The sequence below is a fragment of the Bombina bombina genome, chromosome 2, assembly GCF_027579735.1.
Source record: "Bombina bombina isolate aBomBom1 chromosome 2, aBomBom1.pri, whole genome shotgun sequence".
Classification (NCBI taxonomy): Eukaryota; Metazoa; Chordata; class Amphibia; order Anura; family Bombinatoridae; genus Bombina; species Bombina bombina.
This window is the reverse complement of record NC_069500.1, coordinates 578,105,485-578,130,547: the sequence shown is the minus strand read 5'-3', so window position 1 is coordinate 578,130,547 and position 25,063 is coordinate 578,105,485. Positions and strand designations below refer to the sequence as shown.

The 25,063-nt window shown below is 37.9% G+C and overlaps 1 protein-coding gene across 4 annotated transcripts in view; it reads left to right on the top strand.

The window, feature by feature from the left end:
* Positions 1-25,063, top strand: part of LOC128649283 (transducin-like enhancer protein 4) — a 304,153-nt gene that overhangs the window by 49,836 nt on the left and 229,254 nt on the right. For 3 of the 4 annotated variants that reach the window (XM_053702472.1, XM_053702474.1, XM_053702471.1), the window contains exon 6: positions 76-150. The exons of the other annotated variant lie outside the window; for it this stretch is intronic. In XM_053702472.1, the coding sequence (XP_053558447.1) occupies positions 76-150 (75 nt within the window). The remainder of the gene's footprint in view (positions 1-75; positions 151-25,063) is intronic. 4 annotated transcript variants of the gene reach the window in all.

Sequence of the window (25,063 nt, the reverse complement as noted above, 5' to 3'; positions counted from 1 at the left end):
GTACCCAGGAGAGGGAAAATTTGCTACGGAGCAGAAAACAGACTATTTTTATCTGTTTTTTGTTTTCATTTTTAGCACCAGCAGCAAGTGGTACAGGCGGTGGAGCGTGCCAAGCAGGTTACCATGGCTGAACTGAATGCAATCATTGGGGTATGTTATCTTTCCATTAAAGGTTTTTTTCTTCTTTCTTTACCTTAAGAAAGCTTTTTGTCAATTCAAATTTGTAGTTGCAATAGCTTACCTTATTTATCTTACTGTCCATTTATTTTTTTTATATCTAGTGGTTTAATAATTAATGGTCGTGCATAAATTTGGAATATGGGCGCGGGCAACGACACTCAGCTCTTTTCAGCGCTGGATCTACTAGTTTGAAAATACAACATACAATGCAATTGATTTGTACAGATCATTGTGTATTGCACTTTTTGCACTAATAATTTGACAGCCTTGATGTCTTGAAACCGTTTTGTTTTTAAGGAGCACATCTTGTTTGTTTGCTCAGCTCTAACATTAAACTTTAAATTCATGTTAATAAACAGTCTTAATTTATTTTGCTTTATTTAATAAAATGTTGATGGTGTAGTGGAAATCATACTGAGCTGAATATTTATTGTGATATTAAACGCACTTTTCACGATTAGTGCATTTAAAATGTATTTACTGTAAAGATTCCAATAAGTTTTTAGTGTAGTTTAAAAATGTGCGTTAGAAAAACAGAAAAATGTATTGCAGCCAGCCTCTACCCCGTGTTACCTCCTTCACAGACTCGGAAGCACACTACTATAGACCACTTTGGAAAGCAGACAGCTGTAATAATTAATATTGAGTTTTTCACTTCTGTTTCTAATGTAAATTTTTGTTCCACAAGTTTATTGGAATGTTTATAATAAGCAGATTCAAATGCAGTGTTTAGTGAACTCTATTTACTAACCCTTTCAGTAGGGATTCACTGGACTAATTATAAATTACTCATAATTATTATAAAATATATTAAATTTCACATGTTACAAACTGATATTGGAAAAGTTAAAAAAAAATCTGCATTCAAATATAAAGCAATTATTAATAATAATAAAAAAGCAGCCATGTGTTTACCTTTGGGGGTTTATGCTTTTGTTTCCTCAAGAAATGCCCTTGAAAAGCCTGCAGTGTGCCTTTTTTTGTTTACTTTTTTTTTCTTTAAATATCTTTAACTAGACTTTCCTGTTATACCATTGGCTAATTCAAATGATTTTACTTTAATAGACCACTTATCTGTACTGGAAGCACTTAGGTTTATTTAGCTGGTTGTTCTATCAAACTTACTATACGATGTTTTCACATAATGATCCCAATGGATTAGATTGGGGCCCAAACCCATTTTATTTTATAGCACATTTAGTGGTTCTTGTAATCCTAGTATGGCTAGATTACATTCAACCTTGAGTGGTGGTAATGTACCACAATCTTCTTCTTCTTTTGGTGGCAAGAAAGATCTTAATATAAAAAATGTGTAATTAAATCACAGACAAAATATGTGTTATAATAACAATTATGGTCATAAAATAATTTATATAGAAGTGATCTATAATTAGTGGTAAATAAAGGATATGTCCATTCAAATGATGATCAGGTGGTATACACGTATAATCCGGTTTCTCACAAATTCCTCAAAGGAAGCAAAAATGTAGAATAGTGTAACACTGTAAATAATCACTAAATAGAGATGCTTGTTGATGGTATCTTACTCACATGAGATGGAGCTATAATAAGCTCTTTCACTGCACACGCCTGGTTTTATACTGGCAGGTAAACAGTATTCCAATCGTTAGGAGGAATAAAAGATATTTATTAAAACATATAAAAACAACACATGAATTATGGTCCCATACACAAACAACCATATACTAAGTCAGAGTCTAGTTATGGAACAGTAATTATATACCGCAAGAGGTTCACCTATACCACGGATGGTAACGGATTCTGGGCAGCGTTCGTACCGCACCAAAGAATTCCGCTCTGGCTATCCGATAAGGAAAAAGGCACTCCTCTGACGTAACTGAATGCGTGCGGACGTATCACGTGTGTAGTTATCCGATGTGCGTTGTGCCATAGACTGATGTTTTTTTTTTTTTTTTACTAAGTCAGAGTCCAGTCAGTTATTCCCCTTTTTAAAAAAAATTCTTGCTACATATTTGTGTTCGCATTTTTTTATTTTTTTTATTTCTTTGCACTAGTCAATTACACGTGTCGGCTTTTGAGTCTGCACTCGTTAGGCGCACGTAGTTTTCTCAGAATTGTGCTTTTATGTGCTTTATCTGACATTGGCTAACGTGAATGCTCCCTCATTACTGAGGTGCATTATTTGCAGGTCAGACTAAGTGTCTGTTTCCCAGTGCATTATCCTGCGTGTCGGATTAGCACACTTTAGCCTTGTAAGTTTTTTTTGGAGGGGGAAAGTATCTTTCCTTTCTTCGAGAGCTTTAACTGCATATTTTATTTCATGTGCACATTACTACTATTGTAGTTTTCTGCTGTTATGAAGCCTTTTGATTCTGTCTCTAAAGCTACTTTAGAAACTGAGCCCTCTGAACACTCTCCTACCAGTGTTAAATGTGTTTATTGTAAACAGGCTGAGATATTACCTCCAGCATGTTTATGCAACGCATGTTTAAATATTTTAATGCATTCAGACTATTATAATGCTCCTCTTGTCCCTAAAGGTAATTACTGCTCATTCTGTTTTTTTGTTGTTTGTTTTGTTAGGGGAGTTCTTTGTTTTGCTCCTGGAATCAAAGACTTAATTTGCTCTATGGTATCTGAAATGTTGTCATGAATCAGAGTCTTTGAGCTCGATTTATCAAAGCTGAGGTGGACAGGGACGCGTATACGCGTCCCTGTACGCCTCAGCTCGCCTGTGGTGGGGCGAGATTACCCGCTGGTAATCACCATTGCACACGCGTGCAATCCCGCCCCCTGCCCGTGCACAGCCAATCAAACGCGGGCAGGAGCTGTCAATCTCGGTTGGACTTGACCGCGGAGATTGAATTTCGCCACCTTAGAGGAGGCGAGGAGGTTAGGGAAGCTGCGGTCTGGTGACCGCTGCTTGTTAAACTATGGCAAGCAAGTTCATGTGAGAACTTGCAGCCGTAGGGCTTTGGTAAATCGAGCCCTTTGTATGCTTCAGCAGTGGTGCAGGGATCATACTCCGCTGTCTCTAAAGATCTATCTAGATCACAGGTCAAGTCAGTCCCTTTCTTGGTGGCTGAATAATCAACTTATGCAGGGGGCTTCTTTTGTTTGTCCAATTTGCACTGTGATCACTACAGATGCAAGTCTTTCAGGTTTGGGGACCATTTGAGGGTCTCATGGGGGTTTTGCTTCCTTGGAAGGCGAGGTTTCCAATAAATGTTTTTAGAACGGGGTGCTATTTTCAGAGCCCTTCAGGCTTGGGTTTGTTTTTCTATCAGGATCTCAAATTTCTAAACTTGATCGCATGGAGATTGAACGGTTAGTTCTCAGGCAAAGAGGTTTCTCTGATTCTGTTACTGAGACTTTGATAGAGGCCCACAACCCTTTGACTAGGAAGATTTCTCATAAGATCTGGAGGGCCTGGTGTATTGATTGTGTTTTTTTCCTGGCATTCTTTTTGAATTCCAAGGATTTTGCAGTTAGGTAAAGGATAGTTTAGATGAAGGTTTATCTGCCAGCACTTTGAAAGGTAAAATCTCTGCTTTTTCGGTTTTGTTCCACAATAAGTTTGCTAATCTTCCTGACATCCATGGGTTTTGCTCAAGCTTTGACTAGAATTAAACCTGTTATTAAGCCTAATTCTCCTCCTTAGAATCTAAATTTGGTATTGCAAGTTTTGCAGACTCATCCTTTTGAGCCTTCTTTCTTGGAAGGTTTTGTTTCTTTTGATGATCTCTTCTGCTAGAAGATTTTTTTTCTTTCTTTCTGAATTTGGATTGTGGACTTTCACCACTTCTATGAAAGAAAATATAATGCTTGTCTGATCAGTTTATAATTACTTTCATAGCGGTGAGAATCCACAAGACCCCACTTTTTTTGTTTATTTTTGCACACATCCCTTCCCCCCCCCAGCTCCTATTATTTTGCTCTTTCTTTTCCTACCTCTTTTGCAAGGCTATAAATCAGACTAGTTTATCAGTGAAGTGGGGGCGATTTTATAGGGCTCTTGGGGTCTGGAAATCTTTGCTTTCTCCTAGTGGTAGAGAAGAGTAATAGATTGTGGACTCTCACCACCATGAAAGAAATTATTGGGTAAGCATAAATTGTTTTTTTTTTTTTTTTTTTTTTTTTTTTTTTTTGAGCCAGGATGGAATTTATATCCAGACAAATCCTAGAATATTCCACAATTTTAGGAGCCAAAAGTGTCTGTCTCAAAAGATAATGTAAATCTCTGCTCAGAATTTTCCATATTTTTTTTAAGTAAATAAATGGACATTTCTTTGTCCATGAATAAAGCAATCTGTTGCTGGTCCTTTCCAGCATCTAATCAGTGTGCAAAGTAAGAGGAATAAATGCATCGTGTGTAATTTTTGTGTGTGTCTTCAGGACCTGACAAAGCCTGATCTCTTCTCACACAAGTTAAATAAAACCAGACAAACACTAATGCACTGATTCATGCGTCTCCCACCCTTCCCCCTTCTGTCTTTTCCTTAATAAAGAAGAAAATAAAAAGTAAATTGTCCCTTATGTTAGCGCTGCTAATGGCAGCTGTATTAACATCTTCTGTCAGATTGCGGATCTGGGCAGTCGTTCTGTTTACATTTACAATGCAAGAAAGAAAAACAATGAAATATTGTCTGTTTCACATCACAATGTAGAGGTGAGAAATCATGCTTTAATAACACATTATTCACATCTATAATTATACAGCTGGTGCAAGCTGCTAAGTTATTCTAATGAAGGCACTACAACTGTACTTTTCTTCTACGCCCCCTCCCAAATGCTTTTTCTTTTGTGTATAGATTATACATAAAAGTCTTTTCCTCTTTCATTCAGTGTATCAAACACACTTTGAAATGCTAATTATTCCATTTACTTTCATTAAAATTCAAATTGCTGAGTGAAGATGTGGATAAGGGTCGCCGAATAATCAATCTGAAGTGAAGATATTGCTTCAATTATGGCTCTGTCTTTTAACAAGGAAATCAGCACTCTCTGATCCTTGCTGACGGAGGTAGAGTGCAATGTTCTGATTGTGGCCTATGGTTAATGGGCTATTTCTTATTCTATTTTGTGCCCCTTTGACCACAGGAGAATACTGGTAGTCAATTAAGGGTTATAAATGGAGAATGAGTAACCTTTTATTTCCTGTGAAGTTGCTCAATAAAAAAAAGACACAAATCGGAGGAAGCCATGCTTAGCCATGTGCATGTTTTTGCAGCATAGTGCGAGTGGATGGCGGGTTAAATATACAAAACTTTTATGTGTCTTACAATTCCCTTAAACTGTAAACTTTCATGTGTCTATTGTGCACTGTTATAGTTTTACAGGTGGGGCCACAATCTTGCTTTTCTTGGTTATTTGGTCTTTTCAAGATTACAATATATTTTGTTTTTGAATAAATTTACTGAATAATTTCACTGTAATGCAAAAACAGTCTCAAAATAAACCATGATGATTTCAAACATAAGGGGAAAATCTATCAACTAGAATTAGACCTCATCGGCACATGATAGCTATCTACTTCCTGCATGGAGAAGCTGACATATTGTCACCCAGAATGCTCTGCTCCAGCGGAAACCTGGTTAGTGAACTTTTTCTATGAAGAATTGTGCAGATGGGCTATGTATCACTATACTCACTTGGAGGTTTTTGTTTCTGCATCTTTTACTCCCCAAAACTTGTTTTGAAACTGGTTTTGAAACTGGTTTGGATTTATTTGACAACCAGAAAACGTGCAAATGCTGATGGCTGTTCACATGTTTTTTTTTTTTTTTTTTTTTTTTTTTCCTTTAATGGTTTCTCAGAGGCTATGTGTATACATCCAGCCAACGCGCACATAAACAATAAGGTGACCAACAAAACACCAATCACTTGGTTTGTATGCATGGTTGGTCACAAATCACACCCTGAAGCGATATTTGACAGTCTACAACCAGCAGCTGCACCACATTCCTTAATAACACACATCTAATGGGACTTTAGTACTGTATTTAGGCCCTTGTTGAAGCCAAACCCCGTTCAAATGATGTTGAGTTTGCAGGGAGAGTAAACATCTGCATACACAAAAACTAAAATTTACCTTTTTTAGTACCCATTTCTCCCACCCATTTCCCTCTGGGAGTGTGGTTTAATCTTCTGCTTCTTGTTTCCATAAGTTTTCTGTAGCCAATACTGTTGTATTTTATTTTCAATGTAGGTTGAGATACAATATGCTAATACAGCTCATTTAAAAGACAAAACTAAAGGCACAGGCACTATTTTTAAACAATTTAATACACCCCTCAGGTAAATGGTATAATTTTACCTTCCCTTAAGCGGTTGTCTTCCTGACATAGGGCTAGATTGCAAGTGGAGTGCAACAAGGTGCTGGTCGAGGAAGAGAACAAAAGTGTGTGTACATATTATTATTATTATTATTATTATTATTATTATTATTATTATTATTATTCTTTATTTATAAAGTGCTGACAGATTCCGCAGCGCTGCCCATGGGTACAAGGATAACAGTACAGTGGAGAAACAATACGATAAGACACAAAATTTTACAGACAAATACAGGGGGAATTGAGGGCCCTATTCCCGTGGGAACTTACATATGTTTGTATGTTTGCAGTGCTTTGAAACTATGGTTCTCTATTGAAATATATTTAAATGTTGGTGAAGAACTCCTACTTGTCCTTCAGCTTGGCACACTCGCTAAGCCGGCATGATTTATTTCAACCTGTACTATAGAAGTCTGTTATGTAAAGGATTTAGCACACCTGTGCTATCCGACATCCAGATGTTGGCACACCCTAGACCAGTGATGGCTATCCTCGAGTGCTAATATTTTACTTAACGCAAAGATAAAAGCGCTAGCTAACTTGAGTAATGTTATCGCACAATGGTGGTGGTTTTTTGCGCTCTACTTGTAATCAAGCCCATAATACATTTCACAAGTAAAAATGATACAAACACGGATTACATTTATATATGATAAAGGTCTGTATACTTGCTATAATCATTATATGTAGATATACTCCTATGTATATATTCTCATTATATGTAGATATACTTTAATATACAATGTGTGTGTATGTAATATATATATATTTATTTATTTTGTATGTACACACGCATATTTCTTTGCTACCTTCTAGATTTTGTACATTTGTCTAACACTGACAAAACGAACAGGGCAAAAGGAAATACACATTGAGTGAGTGTTTGTATTCATTACTATGCATTTTTTGTCTTGCCTGCTTTTTGAATCAGATTGGATGTTCTGCACTGCTGATTCTCATACTGCAGATCTTAAACTACAATTTGTCTGCAGATGGTGAACACTGGGAGAAAAGTGTAAACGTGTGGCATTCTTTTTTTATTTGTAATAAGGAACACATTTTGAAAAAAAAAAGTTTGTTATAAATGAACATTTCATTTATAAGTGATTGTTTAGGGGACAACTAAGACATTAGATGTCTTGGTTTCTGTACTGCATCAAGACCTCAGATATATCCGTGTTCCGGGACCTTTTTAGCAGGTGCGCCAGCCGGCTATAATTTAAGCTAATATTAAGCTAAAATTAGCTCATATTAAAATGTTTAACTTTTATTGAACAAATTATCATTAAATATATTTGTTCAATTATGCAATTCATTTGTGCTTTGGATAGCAGAAAATTATATGATATAATAGAAAATATTACACTGCCCCCACCCAGCTGCTTCATATTGCTACAAGGCTGGCAAAATGTTCAGTGGAGAACACTGTGTATATGTATTCTAATTTATTTAACTTTACATTAGTTGCCACGTGGTAAACTAAGGATACAACAAATTATACACACACTTTTCTTTCTGTTACACTGTGATGAATAACACATTTTTGATAAAAGTAAAGTCAGAATATTTTTTTCCATGATACAAATTGAACATTTAATTTTAAATTCTCCAGTTTACTATTATGTAATTTGCTTCATTCTCTTGGTATCCTTTGTTGAAGAGCATACCTAGGTAGGCTCAGTAACAGCAATATACTACTGGGAACTAGCTGCAGATTGGTAGCTGCGCAATATATGCCTCTTGTCATTGGTTCAGCTAACTCCCAGTAGTGCATTGCTGCTTCTTCAACAAAGGATGTAACGAGAGAGCAGCAAATGTAATAACAAAAGTATATTGGAAAGTTATTTATAATTGTATGCTCTATCTCAGGGGTGTCCAAACTTTGCTCTCCAGAGGTTTTAGAACTACATTTCCCATGATGCTCAGCTAGATAAAATGCTGGCTGAGCATCATCGGAAATGTAGTTCCAAAACCTCTGGAGAGCAAAGTTTGGACACCCCTTCTCTATCTGAATCATAAAGGAAAATGTTGGCTTTCACATCCCTTTAATGTGGGTAAGGGCCTAACTGTGATAAGGCAGTGTAACCAAATAAAACATATTAACATGAAATAAGATTCAGAACCACGTATTAGCATGTTAATCGGACATTCTAGTCAGAATTGAAATTTGTCAGCAAGACATTTTCTTAGGAAGAGTGCTTCTAATAAAAGGGACATAATACACTCTGATATATTTCCTTATCTAATATAAAATGTTTAATTATGTATATTAAAAAAAAGTTTTCATAATTGGATATGCAAATAGCAGACTTCACAACCCTAATCCTATTATTTATCTATTGCTAAATGGCCTCAGCAAAGGTGATCAAACTTAGTGGCAAGCCTGGTCTATTCTAGTAACAAGTCTGTATTGGCTTCTCCAAATATGGCAAATGGTGGGAATCATTTTGCCATAGAAACACAATTTTTGTAAGCATGGTATTCAGAAAGTTTACCAATTGGTTGTCATGTTAATTTTCTCCAATAACACAGGATATTATTGCATCTGTACTTATAAAAATTGTAATTATATTATTTATGATACTGTCATCTTGCTTATCAATCACATACATAGATGAAACTTATTGCAGTGCTAATATTCAAGTACCGATACTTTTTCAAATCCTACAAAAGAGTAACTGCCAATTCATATGATCATCTTGTCTTTGTAACCAGTGCTCTTTTTGTAAGCACAATTGCATAATCTGCTGTTGGTAAAGCTAAAGGCATCTTTCCAGTTGAGCAGTTGAGTCAGGATCAAAGGGGTGGTTACCTCTCTCGTTTTAATTTAAATGCAATTTAAACATTTTAAAAGATACAGAAAGGTCACTTTATCGAGCTTCTAATTGTCAGTACAAAATTAATTACCCTGCTTTGAAATGTGTTGTCTTAAAGGGATAGGAAAGTCAACATTTAAAGGAACAGTTCACCCCAAATTTTTCTCCCCTTTAAATTGTTCCCAATGATTCATTTTACCTGCTGGAGTGCATTAAATTGTTTACAAGTAGCTCCTTTACCCGTATTTTTTCCTTTGAAATAGCTGAAATAGCCTGTGGTTTCCCAACCTATACTGAAAGTTTTGATACTGGAGTCTCAGCTATTGAATAGTCTAAGTAAACGCAGCCAGCAGAAGAAATTACACTTACAGTGGGGTGCAGGATAGTTTAGTAATACAATGATAATTCTCCATTGTTCTCTCTATGTATTGAGCTTTAGTTTTCCAGACAAATCTAAAGATAAGGAAGCAAGTGTGTATACACAAAGTGATAACCTAATGAGATCTGATATTACCTGAAGCTCAACCCATTGTAATAGGCTGTGGTTTAAAGGCACAAAACCAGCTACTTCATACACACAAATAAACCTGAGAATGCAATTTCTCATACATTTAATACTCTGCAGCTGGTATAACAAGTCATTGAAAATATATTAATATAAAAACAATTTTATAGTGTACTGTCCCTCTTGCATGATGCGATTCAGATAGAGCATGCAATTTAAAGACACTTTTTTTTTAAATTTGCTTTCTTCTCTGTGTATCCATTGTTGAAAAAGAATATTTACATATCCTACGCTAGTGGGAGCTAGCTGGTGGTTGGTGTCTGCATATATCTGTCTCGTGATTGGTTCACTAGATGTATTCAGCTACCACTCAGTAGTGCATTGCTGCTCCTTCAGCAAAGGACATAAAGTGAATGAAGCAAATTTTTGATAATATAAGTAAATTGCAAAGTGTCCCTTTAACCCTTTAATGACATGGTTAACTTTTCTACATCTAAACAACGTTCCAATGTCGACAAACTGAAATCCCGCAATCGTGCATGTGATCACGAGATTTCAATGATGGTATCGGATCAGGGGGCGTCCCTATGACACAAGGCATGCCCTCAAGACCGCGATCCCATCCAGGAAGCGCTGTTGGCTTCAGGACAGCCAAATGGCTTGGACATTCTATTCCATCCTAACTGCGCTTCAGATAAAGCATCTAATTTTAAACAACTTTGCAATTTTACTTCTAAGTTTAATTTGTTTTGTTCTCATGGCAACCCTTGTTGAAAAGGATACCTTGGTAGGCGCAGGAGCTGATGATTGATGGCTGCACGTATTTGCCTCTTGTTATTGTCTCAACCAGTTTGTAAAAATGAGCTTTTTAAACATGAGATACTAAGAGAATGAAGCAAATTAGATTATAGAGCATACAATTTTAAACTGCTTTCCAATTTACTTCTATCTGATTTAAAGTGATGGTAAATCCTAACATTTGTGAAACGCTAAGATTTAATATTGGAACAAATAAAGGGGACTTTCAGTCATGAAGTATAAAATACTTCATGCTGAAAGTTCCTATGTTTGTCAGAAGCGTTCACAGCACTGAGCTGCTCAGACAGCCCAAGGCAGAACACTATTTTGCTGAGAGTTGATGTTTTCACCTCCTTGGTAAATACCCGTGCTGCCAAGCTGGATAGCTAGCACGCTATTGGCTACAATCACTTTAAGAAAGGAAAAATTTTGGGTTTCATGTCTCTTTAAGTGAAACATATATATTTTCTAGTTTAAGGGTAATGGAGCACTATTTGGTTTAATTTAAAATACTATTTTTGGAAATCTATTTTTTTTTACATAAAATGACAGGGAGATAGGAGAGTGTGACAGAGAGACACGCAGGCGGTGAAGGAAGAGGGCTGAATGACTGACCATTAGAGAGGGGGATGCAGGAGGGTTTTGTCTATGTTTTTCTACAGCTCATATGCTGGTGCTTTTTATTTGCTTAACGTAGATTTTCTACCCCAGTATGTGGCTATAAACCAACAGACTGAAGCATCATTGTTACAGTTGGTATAGCTGATTCTCCACAGCTTTGATAGTGCTTGGATATTGTATTCAGCTACTCTTGTATGTAGTTCTTGTACATGTTTTCTCGATGAATCTGGCATTGACAGTGATTCTTATAGATAATTAAGCAGCAGCAGTTCTGGAAGCCTGTTCTACTTTTTCTGGGTAGAGGGAGGCGTTGGTGATCTGATAACTGCTAAAGCATCAGCAATTTAAAAGTTGCAGAGTTATGCAAATACAATGGAATCAATCCAAGTGCTGTAAAAAAAAAATAGTTCTAGACATGAATATAAAAAAAAACCTATAATCCAGTAAAGAAGAGTTTATGATATATTTTTGTAATGTTATTATTTATTATATTCTATATCAAAATACATTCTCTAAAATCCAGAAGAAGTATTGCTTTCAACAGTCATAGGGGTAGATTTACTAGCAGGCGAGTGGGCATGATTTGCTGTAGTGAATCATGTCTGCTCAACCTCGCTAAATGCTGTCGGCATTTAACATTGCACAAGCATCTCTGGTTAAATGTTTGTGCAATGTCACTGGCGGCCAATCGGCCGCTAGCAGGGTCCGGCAATCATCCCAATCGGAACAGATAGATGATTTCAATCTGCCACTTTCGACCACTGCTTCTTAACTTCTGTTTCAGACGGACCTGAAACGATGGGGCTCTGAAGCAGCATTCGCTGCTTAATAAATGGACCCCATAGTATGTATACAAATAATTTCTTACTCTAGCATTGATAAGTGATTGGACCTTTTTCTCATAAACAACCCTCATTAAAGGGACAGTATACACTCATTTTCATATAACTGCATGTAATAGACACTACTATAAAGAATAATATGAACAGATACCGATATTAAAATCCAGTATAAAACGGTTTAAAAACTTACTTAGAAGCTCTCAGTTTAGCATTGTTCATAAGGTTATAAGGAACACCCAGGGAAAGTGGCTAAATAACAGACACCTCTCCCCCTTCCTCTGCATATGAAAAGACCCTTTACACAAACAGGAGCAAGCTGGAGTAGGTATCTGACGGTATTCTCCTAAAACTTTGGGGCTTGGTTAGGAGTCTGAAAATCAGAGCAATGTTATTTAAAAATAAGCAAAAATATACATTTTTTTTTTAATTTTTTTTAAAAACTATGGGCTATATAAATCATCTAAAAAAACATTTATGCAAAGAAAAATCTAGTGTATAATGTCCCTTTTAACTTCTGTATAGTACTTTTGAAAAAAGACTTAAAGTGAAGGTAAATTTTGATGAATGAAAGCCCGTTTTTTAAAAATACTATTAAAAACAGGGGCACTTTCATTCATCAAAGTTTAGAAAGCAGCCTTTTTGTTTAAAAACGTACCTCTCTTCTTTTCACAGCCAGAGCAACTTCTCCCACACGGAGATCCTCTCTTCACACATCAGCAATGACTAATTTGGCTTCCTCCAATCACGGCATGACCCTTAAGAAATGACTCCCCTGGGGGGAAAGCCGTGATTGGAGAAAGCCGGATTAGTCATTGATGACGTGTGAAGAGAGGATCTCCATATGGGAGAAGCTGCTCTGACTGTGAAAAGAAGAGAGGTAAGTTTTTAAACAAAATGGCTGCTTTCAAAGTTTAGAAAGCAGCCGTTTTGTTTAAAAAGTTACCTCTCTCTTTTTTTTCACAGCCAGAGCACCTTCTCCCACACAGAGATCCTCTCTTCACACGTTATCAATGACTAATCCGACTTTCTCCAATCCATGGCTTTCCCCCCAGGGGAGTCATTTCCTAAGGGTCATGCTGTGATTGGAGGAAGCCGGATTAGTCATTGCTGACGTGTGAAGAGAGGATCTCAGGGTGAGGGAAGCTGCTCTGGCTGTGAAAAGAAGAAAGGTAATTTTTTAAACAAATTGGCTGCTTTCTAAACTTTGATGAATGAAAGTGCCCCTGTTTTAAATAGTATTTTTAAAAACCGGGCTTTCATTCATTAAAGTTTACCTTCACTTTAAACAATAACACACTGTTTCAAAGCATCCAGTATGTTTTATGTATTCTGAGGTGTATCTTTTCCTATAATAACTTTTGAAGTATTGTCCCTTTTAATATCTGTATGCAGCAAAAGGGTATTTGTGCCCTTTGTGTTCATGGTATGTAAAGACCAAGTTTCTACATGTATATGTCACATGTTACTGATGGATCAAAATGAACATATAGTCTAGATGGATCAAAATGAACATATAGGGCTCCATGTACTAAGCAGTCAGCGAGCTACCCGCAACAAATCTCGCGTCAAAATTCGCAAACTGATATGTACAAAGCCGTCAATTATGTTAAAACTCGCATCTTTAAAATTGCGAGCGTACTTATCCGCCAAACCTCGCTACCGCTCCATTTTTCACTGTAATTAGACACATTTGACCACCAACTCGCCAAAAACGAATGTACTAAAAAATCTATTTGTCCGCTCGCTACAATTTCCGCTCCCACCTCGTTATTTTTGCCTCGCCACCTTTTAGGTGGCGGGCAAGGTACAAAACAATAGGAAAGTCAATCTAGACACCAGTCTAGACATATATAAAAGGCAGTAATATCAGCATTGTACAGCATAACTGGCGTCTAATTTGTCTCTCATTTCCATGTACATAAATTGCGCCAAATTTGTCGACTGTAATTAAAGAGTAATCTATATTTTAAATTTGTATTGTATAGTTGTCAATCTTTATAATTATTTTTATATTAATATTTATATATTATCAGATCCAGATGAAGCCATATCCAAATTGTAAATAAATATTACAAAAATAACGCTGTTATCACTCTTCAAAAAATTTAGAACAATAATAAAGTTGTTTAGATAAGTTGAACTTTTATAGGAGCAAAATTCTATTCCAGCGACTACTATGATGTTCGTGACACCTTGCATGTCACGTGTTAATAATTGGCCAGACAATTCAACTGAAAGTTAAAAGTACATCAGCTTAGTCGCGGCGAGCGAGACGTCAAATTTATCAATAATCCGCCACTGCTCGCGGCGGGCTAGACTTGTCTATTTATTGGGGGATTATTAGTACATAGTGACAGCGGACACCATTTCGCCCGCGGCGAGTAACGGCGAGTTTATCCGCGTCTAAAATGACGGATGAATTGACGGCTTAGTACATGGAGCCCATAGTCTAAAATTCTATTTCCAGTCTGTTGTAATTTAAATCCGTTTTTGTATGTGCATATAAAAAAATCCTCTGAAGAAGTATGCAGTGTCCACGTGAAAAAGCATTTTAGCACCAGAAATGCTGAACCTCCATTTTTAGCTTTGACATTTTAATGATAGGAAGTCTGCAAAATTATTTGCCATCAATTGTGAAGGCAATAACAAGCCTTGGTGGTTTTTCACACTCTCTGTGTTAAGTGCTTTCAGAATGACAGCGTAAACTGTGTTAGAGAACTCCAAGGAAGTAAAACTGATTAAAATGTTCATGCTTGAATGCGGCTGATGGAATAGTTCATTTGGACTTTCTATACCTCCTGCAGCTCAAGCTGAAATATTAAAATTCAGTGGATTTAAATCTCTCTCTCCCCTCAGCTCAGGAAAAAAACATTAGATTTTAATAGGTTTTAAACTCATAATTCATTGACTTGGAGCAGCACATATTAAATCCATTTAAATATTACTTATTATGTGACTTAAATGATTTCTCGCCTTTAATATTCCATATTCCAACCAACACTGCTTTTGTTTGCTTTGGGGGATTTCTTTTTCTTTCTTTTCTTTTTTTTTTTTTTTTTTTCTTTTTTTTTTTTTTTAAGTTATCCATTATAAGCAGTGGATTTTTTTTTAATAATAATAATACATTCAGAAAGAAAATGTGAAGATTGATTCTAAAGCAACTCAGGGTCCTTTATCTTGATAAATTAAAATATATTAGTATTATATTACATCTGCAATGCAGTTCTGATACTCATATTTTCAAGCTGTTTTTGCATATTAATAGCACAGATCTAGCTGATGTAAGGGTGACTGCTACATCCTGGATAAAGTGGGGGACAATATCCAAGCTGGGCAGACTTGAAGCTTGACTTATTGGGTTCCCTGGCACTGCCTTTAAGGTGTATTATTTTTTTTTCTTTTTTGCTCAATTCTTTTACCATTATTATCCTTTCTGTGAATTAAACTGGCATAGAAAATAAGGACTTGACAAGAAATAAAAATGTAAGCATCCATTCTTGATAGATGACCCGCTCGCTATATGTTATTTGAATAAATAATATATATATTGATTGTTTTAGGAGGCTCATAGCAGCCGTTAAAAGAGAACCTCATTTTTAGAAGATTTTTTTTTTTTTTTTTTTGTTTTTTTTATGGTGGTGGAAAATGAACCATTGTATGTAGAATCTTATTCTACCTTTTCTAAAACCTTACACTTAGTTTATCGTATCTCAAAGTGCCATAAAACAGGTTGAGATCTGTGCATATCCTAAAAGGGCTAATTAATTTAAAATAGTTTGCATAAAAAAAATGTTTAAAAATTGCTGGCAAGTACTTTTAAATAATTTTCAAAAATAAGCAAAATTAATTACTTAGCTAAGCTGCCTGTTGCAGCTAACTCCACCCCTCTTATCAGTGTTTGTTTTAGACACAGACATTGCAATTCAACTGAGTTCACAGCTTCTAGGCATGCTCCAACAGATAATCCCTATTCACTTTTGCATTTTACCAAAAGAACAATAAACATAGATACAGCCATAAAAGGAATTGTGTGGGGGGAGAGCTTTACAATTCAGAAACTAAAAAGAAAGGGTTAATGGCGGGGCACTGCAGTATACGTTTGCAGGTAAAGTAATTAAAGTACATCTAATATTTTGTCTCAATCCCAATTTGTTTTATGTCCCTTTAAAGGGACAGTCTACATTAGAATTGTTATTGTTTTAAAAGATACATAATCCCTTTATTACCCATTCCTCAGTTTTGCATAACCAAGTTGTATTAATATACTTTCTTTTACAAGATATGACGAGTCCACAGATTTCATCCTTACTTGTGGGATTAAACCTCCTGCCAGCAGGAAGTGGCAAAGAGCACCACAGCAGAGCTGTATATATATCTCCTCCCTTCCCCTCCTCTCCCAGTCATTCTCTTTGCCTGTGTTAATGTAGGAAGAGGTAAAGTGAGGTGTTAGTTTAGATTCTTCAATCAAGAAGTTTATTTTAAAATGGTGCCAGTGAGTAGTACTATTTTTCTCAGGGAGAAATCGTCAGTGTATACCTTCCTAAGAGGAGTGGAGAAATTTTAAATTTTCTGCCCTGATGTCGAAGATCTTAGCAAATGTTATCTAAGATCCATTCTGGTTCCCACAGAGCAGCTGAAGGTGGTGTAAAGTGAAATCTTCAGTGTGGAGAACGATGTCATTCTACAAGCAGCATTGAGGTATGTTCAGTCTTTTGTTTTCTGGGGAGACTTGCTACATCAGAACAGACTGACAATATCCCTAGCTGGGGAGGGGGTAAGCAATATGCACTATAAGAAATGGTGTACCTGGATTCCCTGTTATTTTCGTTATATACTAGTGTGGTATATCACTTTAATATATTATGTGGGCTGACGCTGGGAGATGCGGCTGGTTTTTAGTGATGTTTTACTAAAAATTAAAGTTAGGCGCTCACCTTATATTCTTTGGTCCCTTTCTTTTCAATCTTCCCCTCTGATTGAAAAAATGTTTATAAATAAGTGATTTAAAAAATGTAAGTAAGGGAGCGCTGAAAGCTCAAGAATAATGGAAGATGATATTTTATAAGCAATATTTTAATTTATTTGCAGAATTACATAAATAATAAGATCTAAAATGTTCAGGTTTAAAATATATATTGTTGCTTAAGGGACGTCTCCCAACAAATTTCTACACAATCTTATGCTTATGATCCAATTTTAACACTGTATAGCTTGTAAAAACTCTTACAAGCTATACAGCTCAAAAAACTGACCAATAGAGACAAGAGGAGGGCTATTTAAATGTCATCATTATCACACAACAAATATACGTCTTGATAAAGCCCATTAAAAGGGCGAAACGCGTTGGCGTTAAAAACAGTCTTATCTCATCAGCCTTGGTAGAACCTGAAGGAGATCTATTTGAATTTGTCACTCAAAACTGCAAAACGGAGACGACAAATAAATAAAATACAAACGTCCGTTTGTTGAATCCCGCCCAGAATCGCGCAGAGCACACATCAGCACAGCTGATCGGGGGGAATCAGAAGGGAGACCGAAGGCACTAACAGCGTTGTCTGACAGCAGGAGCGAGCTGCACTGTGTCTAATGGCGCGGTCGGGCCGGGCTGTGACTATACAGCTGGCCCGATGCGCTCAGTAAAAACAGACCCGCTCAGCAGAGTACAGAGAGCGGGTCTGTAAAACAGCAGTATTTTTTTCAAAATAAAAAGGGAATATTATGATTTACAAAGTTTGGCTAATATAATGTTATATAATTCTGCACTATGTGCAGAATTATATAACATTATTTTTAAGGTTTACTGACCCTTTAAGAGAAATAAGAGTCTTTATCTTTATCAGCTAAACAGTCTTTATCAGCTAAACAGTGTTTAAAGATCATAAGCATAAGATTGTGTAGATAATAATCGCTATATGCGAAAAGTGACAAGGTGGAAACATTTTAAAGTATAAGTAGATATTAAGAGAAATAAGAGTTTTTACAAGCTATACAGTGTTAAAATTGGATCATAAGCATAAGATTGTGTAGAAATTTGTTGGGGGACGTCCCTTAAGCAACAATATATATTTTAATCCTGAACATTTTATATCTTATTATTTATGTATGTAATTCTGCAAATAAATTAAAATATTGTTTATAAAATATCTCCCATTATTCTTGAGCTTTCAGCGCTCCCTTACTTGCATTTTTTAAATCACTTATTTTAGTGATGTTTTGACATGCCTTATTATGTGAAACACTTATTGCGCAGAATGAGTGTGTTTTGAGCACATGGCTGTTCTATGGAGGACCGACATGTTTGGGTTTTCTCTACCCAATGCGGGTCTCGGTAGAATAGGAGTTACGCCCACGGTGGGCGGGGCCTATTTTCTCGCGCTCAGACGCGCAGTGTGTGTTCCGGATCGGTAGCAAGATACTGAAGCTCCGGTGGGGCCTAGTTCTGTTTGAGGATCGTCGTGGACAGAGAGGCTCAGAACGTTATTCAGTGTGCCTTGGGGGCAGGTAGGCGCCACAGCTCTGGTGCAGAGGCCTAGTTTTTGTAATATATTGTTATATTTGACAAACCTGACATAATTTGAGATATTATATATCCTTACAAGTGGTGCAATATATTTAAGCTAATTGAGACACATAGGGACAATTTTTATTGCTGAAATCGTCTTTTTGCCTAACAGGAAATTGTTGCGCTTTTATTATTTAAAGGCGCAGTACACGTTTTGGGTTTACATCCTTTATTAGTTGTGTTGACTTCAAAAGTACCATATATCAAGTAAATAAAGACTATTATTGCTATTGCTAGTCTGTTTAACATGTCTGACATTGAGGAATCTACTTGTTCTATGTGTTTAGTTGCCTCTGTGGAACCCCCTCTTACTTTTTGTCCCTCATGTACTGAAAGGACCTTAAAATGTAAAGAGCAGATTTTATTTAAGGAAAGTGTGCCTAAGGATGATTCTCAGTCTGAGGAGAATCAGAGTATGCCGCCAAATTCCCAAACGTCACAACCTTTAACGCCCACTCAAGCGACGCCGGGTTCTTCAACCGCGTCTAATTCATTTACCCTGCAGGATATGGCTGCAGTTATGTCAACTACCCTTACAGAGGTTTTATCTAAGTTGCTAGTGTTACAGGGCAAACGCAGTAGGACAGAAGTCAATGTGAATACTGAGTCCTCTAATGCTTTGTTGGCTATTTCCAATGTACCCTCACAGGGATCTGATTTGGGGGTCAGGGAACTTCTGTCTGAGGGGGAACTTTCCGATTCGGGAAGTGTGTTACCTCAGATGGACTCGGACGTCATGTCCTTTAGATTTAAGCTTGAACACCTCCGCCTGTTAGGGAGGTTTTAGCGACTCTGGATGACTGTGACTATTGTGGTACCACCAGAGAAATTGTGTAAAATGGACAAATACTTAGAGTTGCCTGCTTACACTGATGTTTTTCCAGTTCCTACAAGAATTTCGGAGATTATCAAGAGGGAATGGGATAGACCGGGTATACCGTTCTCACCTTCTCCTAATTTTAAGAAAATGTACCCTATATCTGACACTGTTCGGAGGTCTTTGCCACCCTGATTCTCAATTGGGGCAGACCGGAATTGGATCTGATGGCGTCTCGTCAGAATGCCAAACTACTGAGATACGGATCCAGGTCAAGGGATCCTCAGGCCGAACTGATAGATGCCTTGGTCATTCAACCTAGCTTATGTGTTTCCACCGTTTGATCCGAGCAATCACCCGGGGAAGGATAGCAAACAGGAGAGGGCTTCAGTAATTCTTATCGCGTCTGCATGGCCTTGCAGGACTTGGTATGCTGATCTAGTGGACATGTCCTCTCTGCCGCCGTGGAAGCTTCCGTTGAGGCAGGACCTTCTCATTCAGGGACCCTTCCATCATCCAAATCTAGTTTCTCTGCATCTGACTGCTTGGAGATTGAACGCTTGATTTTATCTAAGCGGGGGTTCTCTGATTCGGTCATTGATACTTTGATTCAGGCACGTAAGCCTGTTACTAGAAAGATCTACCATAAGATATGACGTAAATATCTATTGGTGCAAATCCAAGGGCTACTCATGTAGTAGAGTTAGGATTCCCAGGATTCTGTCTTTCCTCCAAGAAGGATTGGAGAAAGGGTTATCAGCAATTTCCTTAAAGGTACAAATATCTGCTTTGTCAATTTTACTTCACAAACGTTTGGCAGATGTTCCAGACGTTCAAATAGCCACCAATCAGCAAGCGCTATCCAGGGTTTTCAGTCCTGCTTTTTCATATAAAGACCAAGAGAATGAAGAACAATTGCAGTTCAAATGTTAATTACTTTGGGCAAATAGAGATTTTTTTTTTTTTTATTATTTGTATTAGAAAATACATTTTGTTTTTTTGTTTTTTTTTATTTGGTACATATTGTTAAGACAATGGATAAAAAGTACTAAGAATAAAACATCAGGTTATTCTGAACTTGGGTGTCTGACAACTTTTGGCTCAGCCTTTGAGGCATTCATCAACTTCCTTAGTAGGTAATGCTGCATAACATATACAATGCAAAGCTCACAAGTTTGCCCACAGGGGCCACCTCAGTTCATTCCGTCCATGTGCGTTTTTGAAACACTTACCTTGAACAACATAAACCTTGAAAGGCTGTTGTAAAATTGCTGATGTTTTGCAATAACTTGGAGCTAATGCCTGGAATCACTTTATGAAAGCACTTATTACAGTTTTGGTAGCAAAGTTATGTTTTTAATATTAAAGGAACATTAAACTGCTCTGCACAACTACCCTAGTATGGTTACTATGTTGTTGTATTTCAACTCTTTTCAAATCCTTTCTCCTTTTTTGCCAGATAGTTAAGCTCCATTAGTACTGGGGGCTGCTATCTTGGAGCTCAGGTATTTTTACAGCCTGTGACATAAACTTTACACACTCACAGATTAGTAATATTGTCTATTTTATTTTAATTTTTTTACAGCTGTATAGTGTTCTTAAGGTTAGGGTGCATTATACAAAGCAGGAACTGTACATGTTTTATGTGGCTGCATTGCTCTATATTATTGAGTGCTTTTTAAAAAAATATATTTGTGTAACTGTAAAACTGTAAAAAAAATAAAAAAAAAATATATATATATATAATTTAGTAGACAACCAACGATATTGAGCTAGGCCCATTTTGATATATTTCATACCACAGTTTCGCTGCAAAATGGGATCATATTAAAAATGTTTTTTCACAAATTTAAGAACGAATGGTAAAGAATTGTTTCTTCCATTTCCCCCTCGTCTACTTTTAAAAAATTGTTCACGGTCCTGGACTCTCATCTGAATTTGTGGGGCTCCATTCCTAAGGTGGCTGGTGCTATCTCTACGCTTGCTAAACGTACTACTATACCTCTTGAGGATAGCTCTTCATTCAGAGAGCCGATGGATAAGAAAATGAAAACCTTTCTGAGAAAGATGTTTCAACATACAGGATTTCTGTTTCAACCAACAGCTGCAGTTGCCGGAGTGGCTACCTACTGGTGCGACTCTGTCGGAACTCATTGTGGTGGAGTCTCCCCTCAAAGATATTCAAGACAGAATTAAAGCTCTGAGAATTGCTAATTCTTTTATCTGTGATGCGAACAGGCAAATTATTCGCTAAATGCAAAGGCCTCTGGCTCTGGATGAAGTCTTGGTCTGTGGATATGATTTCTAAGTCCAGACTCCTTTCTCTTCCCTTCAAGGGAAAGCTTGTATTTGGTCCAGGCCTGGACTCCATTATTTCTATGGTTACCGGAAGCAAGGGAAAGAAGAACAAGTCTAAGGGACAACCATCATCTAATTTTTGTTCTGACAAATCCCAACGACAACAATCCTCCAAGCCTGAGCAACCCAAGAGTATTTGGAAGCCGGCTCAGTCCTGGAATAAATCCAAGCAAAATAAGCCCACCAAAAACAAATCGTCATGAAAGGGCAGCCCACAATCCGGAATCGGATCGTGTAGGGGGACAGACTCTCTTCTTTCAGACGCCTGATTCAAGGACGTACAGGTTCTCAGGGATACAAGATAGGCTTCAAATCTCATCCGCCAAGGGGCAGATTCCATATCTCGAATCTGTCTACCAGACCAGAAAAGAGGGATGCCTTTTTTGGGTGCTTTCGGGATCTATCCTCCTTAGGAGTTGTTGTCCTAGTGCCTATCGAAGAAAGAGGTTTAGGATTTTATTCAAAACTTTCATGGTCCCAAAGGAGGGAACTTTCTGCCCAATTCTGTACCTAAAGTGCTTAAACAAATTTCTCAGTGTCCCTTCCTTCAAGATGGAGACGAAAAGGTCCATCCTTTAATTCAGAAAGGCCAGTTTATGACCACTATACATATGAAGGATGCTTCCCTTCATGTTCCAATCCACAGGGAACACTTTCAGTTCCTGAGGTTTGCATTCCTGGACCAGCACTTCCAGTTCATTGCCCTTCTGTTTAGCCTAGCTACTGCTCCAAGAATCTTTACAAAGGTTCTGGGGGCTCTTCTAGCCGTTGCCAGAACTCAGGGTATTGCAGTAGCCCCATACTTGGACGATATTCTAGTGCAACCACCACCCTTTCGTCTTGCGGAAGAATTCTTGGAGTCCCTTCTCAGTTTTCTTCGATCACATGGATGGAAGATAAAATTGGAAAAGAGTTCTCTTATCCCAAGTACCAGGATGGAATTACTGGGTACTATAATAGACTGTTGCAAGCTTACTTCGACATGTCTTGCCCTCCGGACCTCCTTGAGTCCCTCTATGGCTCAGTGTATGGAGGTGATTGGTCTCATGGTGTCCTGCATAGACATAATTTCTTCTGCCAGGTTCCGTCTCAGACCTTTACAACTGTGCATGCTGAGGTAGTGGAACATCGATCATTCAGATCTGTCTCAACAGATTGTATTAGACAGCCGGTCGTGAGAATTGCTCTCTTGGTGGCTCTGTCCAGATCATCTGTCCCGAGGGACATGCTTCTTAAGGCCATCCTGGAAGATTGTGACTATGGATGCAAGCCTATCCGGATGGGGAGCTGTTTGGGGTGCCAGGAAAGCACAGGGGTTGTGGACTCAGGTGGAGTCCTCCCTCCCGATCAATATTTTGGAACTATGGGCAGTCTTCAAGGCCTTGAAAGCTTGGCCACTTCTGGGTTTGTCCCAGTTTATCAGATTCCAATCAGATAATATAACCTCAGTGGCTTACATCATCCATGGGGGTGGAATGAGAAGTTCCTTGGCGATGAAGGAAGTATATTGGATTCTGGAGTGGGCGGATCTACATTCTAGGTGTGGACAACTGGGAGGTGGATTTTCTCAGCAGGCAATCCTTCCATCCAGGGGAATAGTCTCTCCATCCCGAGGTGTTTGCAGAGATATGCAGCAAGTGGGGGACACCGGAGATAGATCTCATGGTGTCCTGTCTCAATACCAAGCTACCCAGGTAAGTGTCAAGGTTGAGGGATCCCCAAGTGGATCTAATAGATGCACTAGCAGTGCCCTGGAGGTTCATATCTTTTTCCCCCATTACTGCTTCTTCCTTGAGTGGTGGCCCGCATCAAGCAAGAGCGTGTATCAGTTTTCCTGATTGCTACATCGTGGCTGCGAATGACGTGGTTCACGAATCGAGTGGGAATGTCCTCATCTCCTCAGAGGAAGTTACCTTGTCGCAGAGACCTGCTAATACAAGGTCCATTTGTAAATCAAAATCTAGATTCTCTGAGGCTGACTGTGTGGAGATTGAACGCTTAGTCTTAGCCAAGAGAGATTTATCATAGAGTGTCATTGATACTCTTATTCAAGCTCGTAAACCAGTTACTCGGTGTATCTACTTCAAGGTATGGAGGACCTACTTATTCTGATGTGAAGAGCCTGGTTTTTCCTGGCACAGAGTTAAGGTTGCCAGAATCTTATCTTTTCTCCAGGATGTGCTGGAGAAGGGCCTTTCTGCTAGTTCCCTGAGGGGACAGATTTTGGCCCTGTCGGTTTTATTGCACAAGACTGGCTGAGCTTCTAGACGTGCAGTCCTTTAAGTCTCTGATTGGGGTCAGATCTGTGTTTAGATCTGAGGCTCCTCCTTGGAGACTGAATCTTGTTCTTTGGGTTTTGCAACAGGTTCCGTTTGAGCCTCTGCATTCCATTGACATTAAATTGTTGTCTTGGAAGGTTCTCTTTTTATTGGCTATTGCCTCTGCGCCCAAAGTTTCTGAGATCTCTTCTTTGCAATGTAAGCCCCCTTATCTGATTTTTTTTTCACGCAGATAAGGCAGTTTTACATACTAAATTAGGTTTTCTTCCTAAGGTTGTGTCAGATCGCAACATCAATCAGGAGATTGTGGTTCCTTCCTTGTGTCCTAATCCTTCTTCATCGAAGGAACGCTTACTTCACAATTTGGATGTGGTTCGCGCCTTGAAGTTCTATCTCTTTGTTGTCTATTCGGGGAAGCGTAAGAGGCAGAAGGGCCTTTAAGAACGAGGCCTCTATGGATCAGATTTGTAAAGTGGCTAATCCTCCTTACTGGACTCTCCCTATCTTAGGAAGGAAAACACAATTTATGCTTACCAGATAAATTTCTTTCCTTCCGGGAGAGTCCACGGCCCCCATCCGTTTTTACTTGTCTATTGGCGGTCCCCTATTTATTTTATTCTTCTGGCACCATTTATACCCTAATGTTTCTCTTACTTTTCCTTGTTCCCTCAGCAGAATGACTGGGGTAATGAGGAAATGGGAGGGATATTTAAGCCTTTGGCTGGGGTGTTTTGTCTCCTCCTGGTGGCCAGGTGTTGTATTTCCCAACAGTTCAGAATGAAGTCATGGACACTTCCTATCCGGAAGGAAAGGAATTTATCTTGTAAGCATAAATGTTTTCCAGGGACAGTTGCTGGATTTTTTTGTATGTCCCTGGATTTTTTTATTTTGTCCTTGGAAATGCCCCTCTAGGAGATTTGGAGGCCTGCAGCTGAGCTTGAGGTATGTGTGACACAAGTTAATGAGGA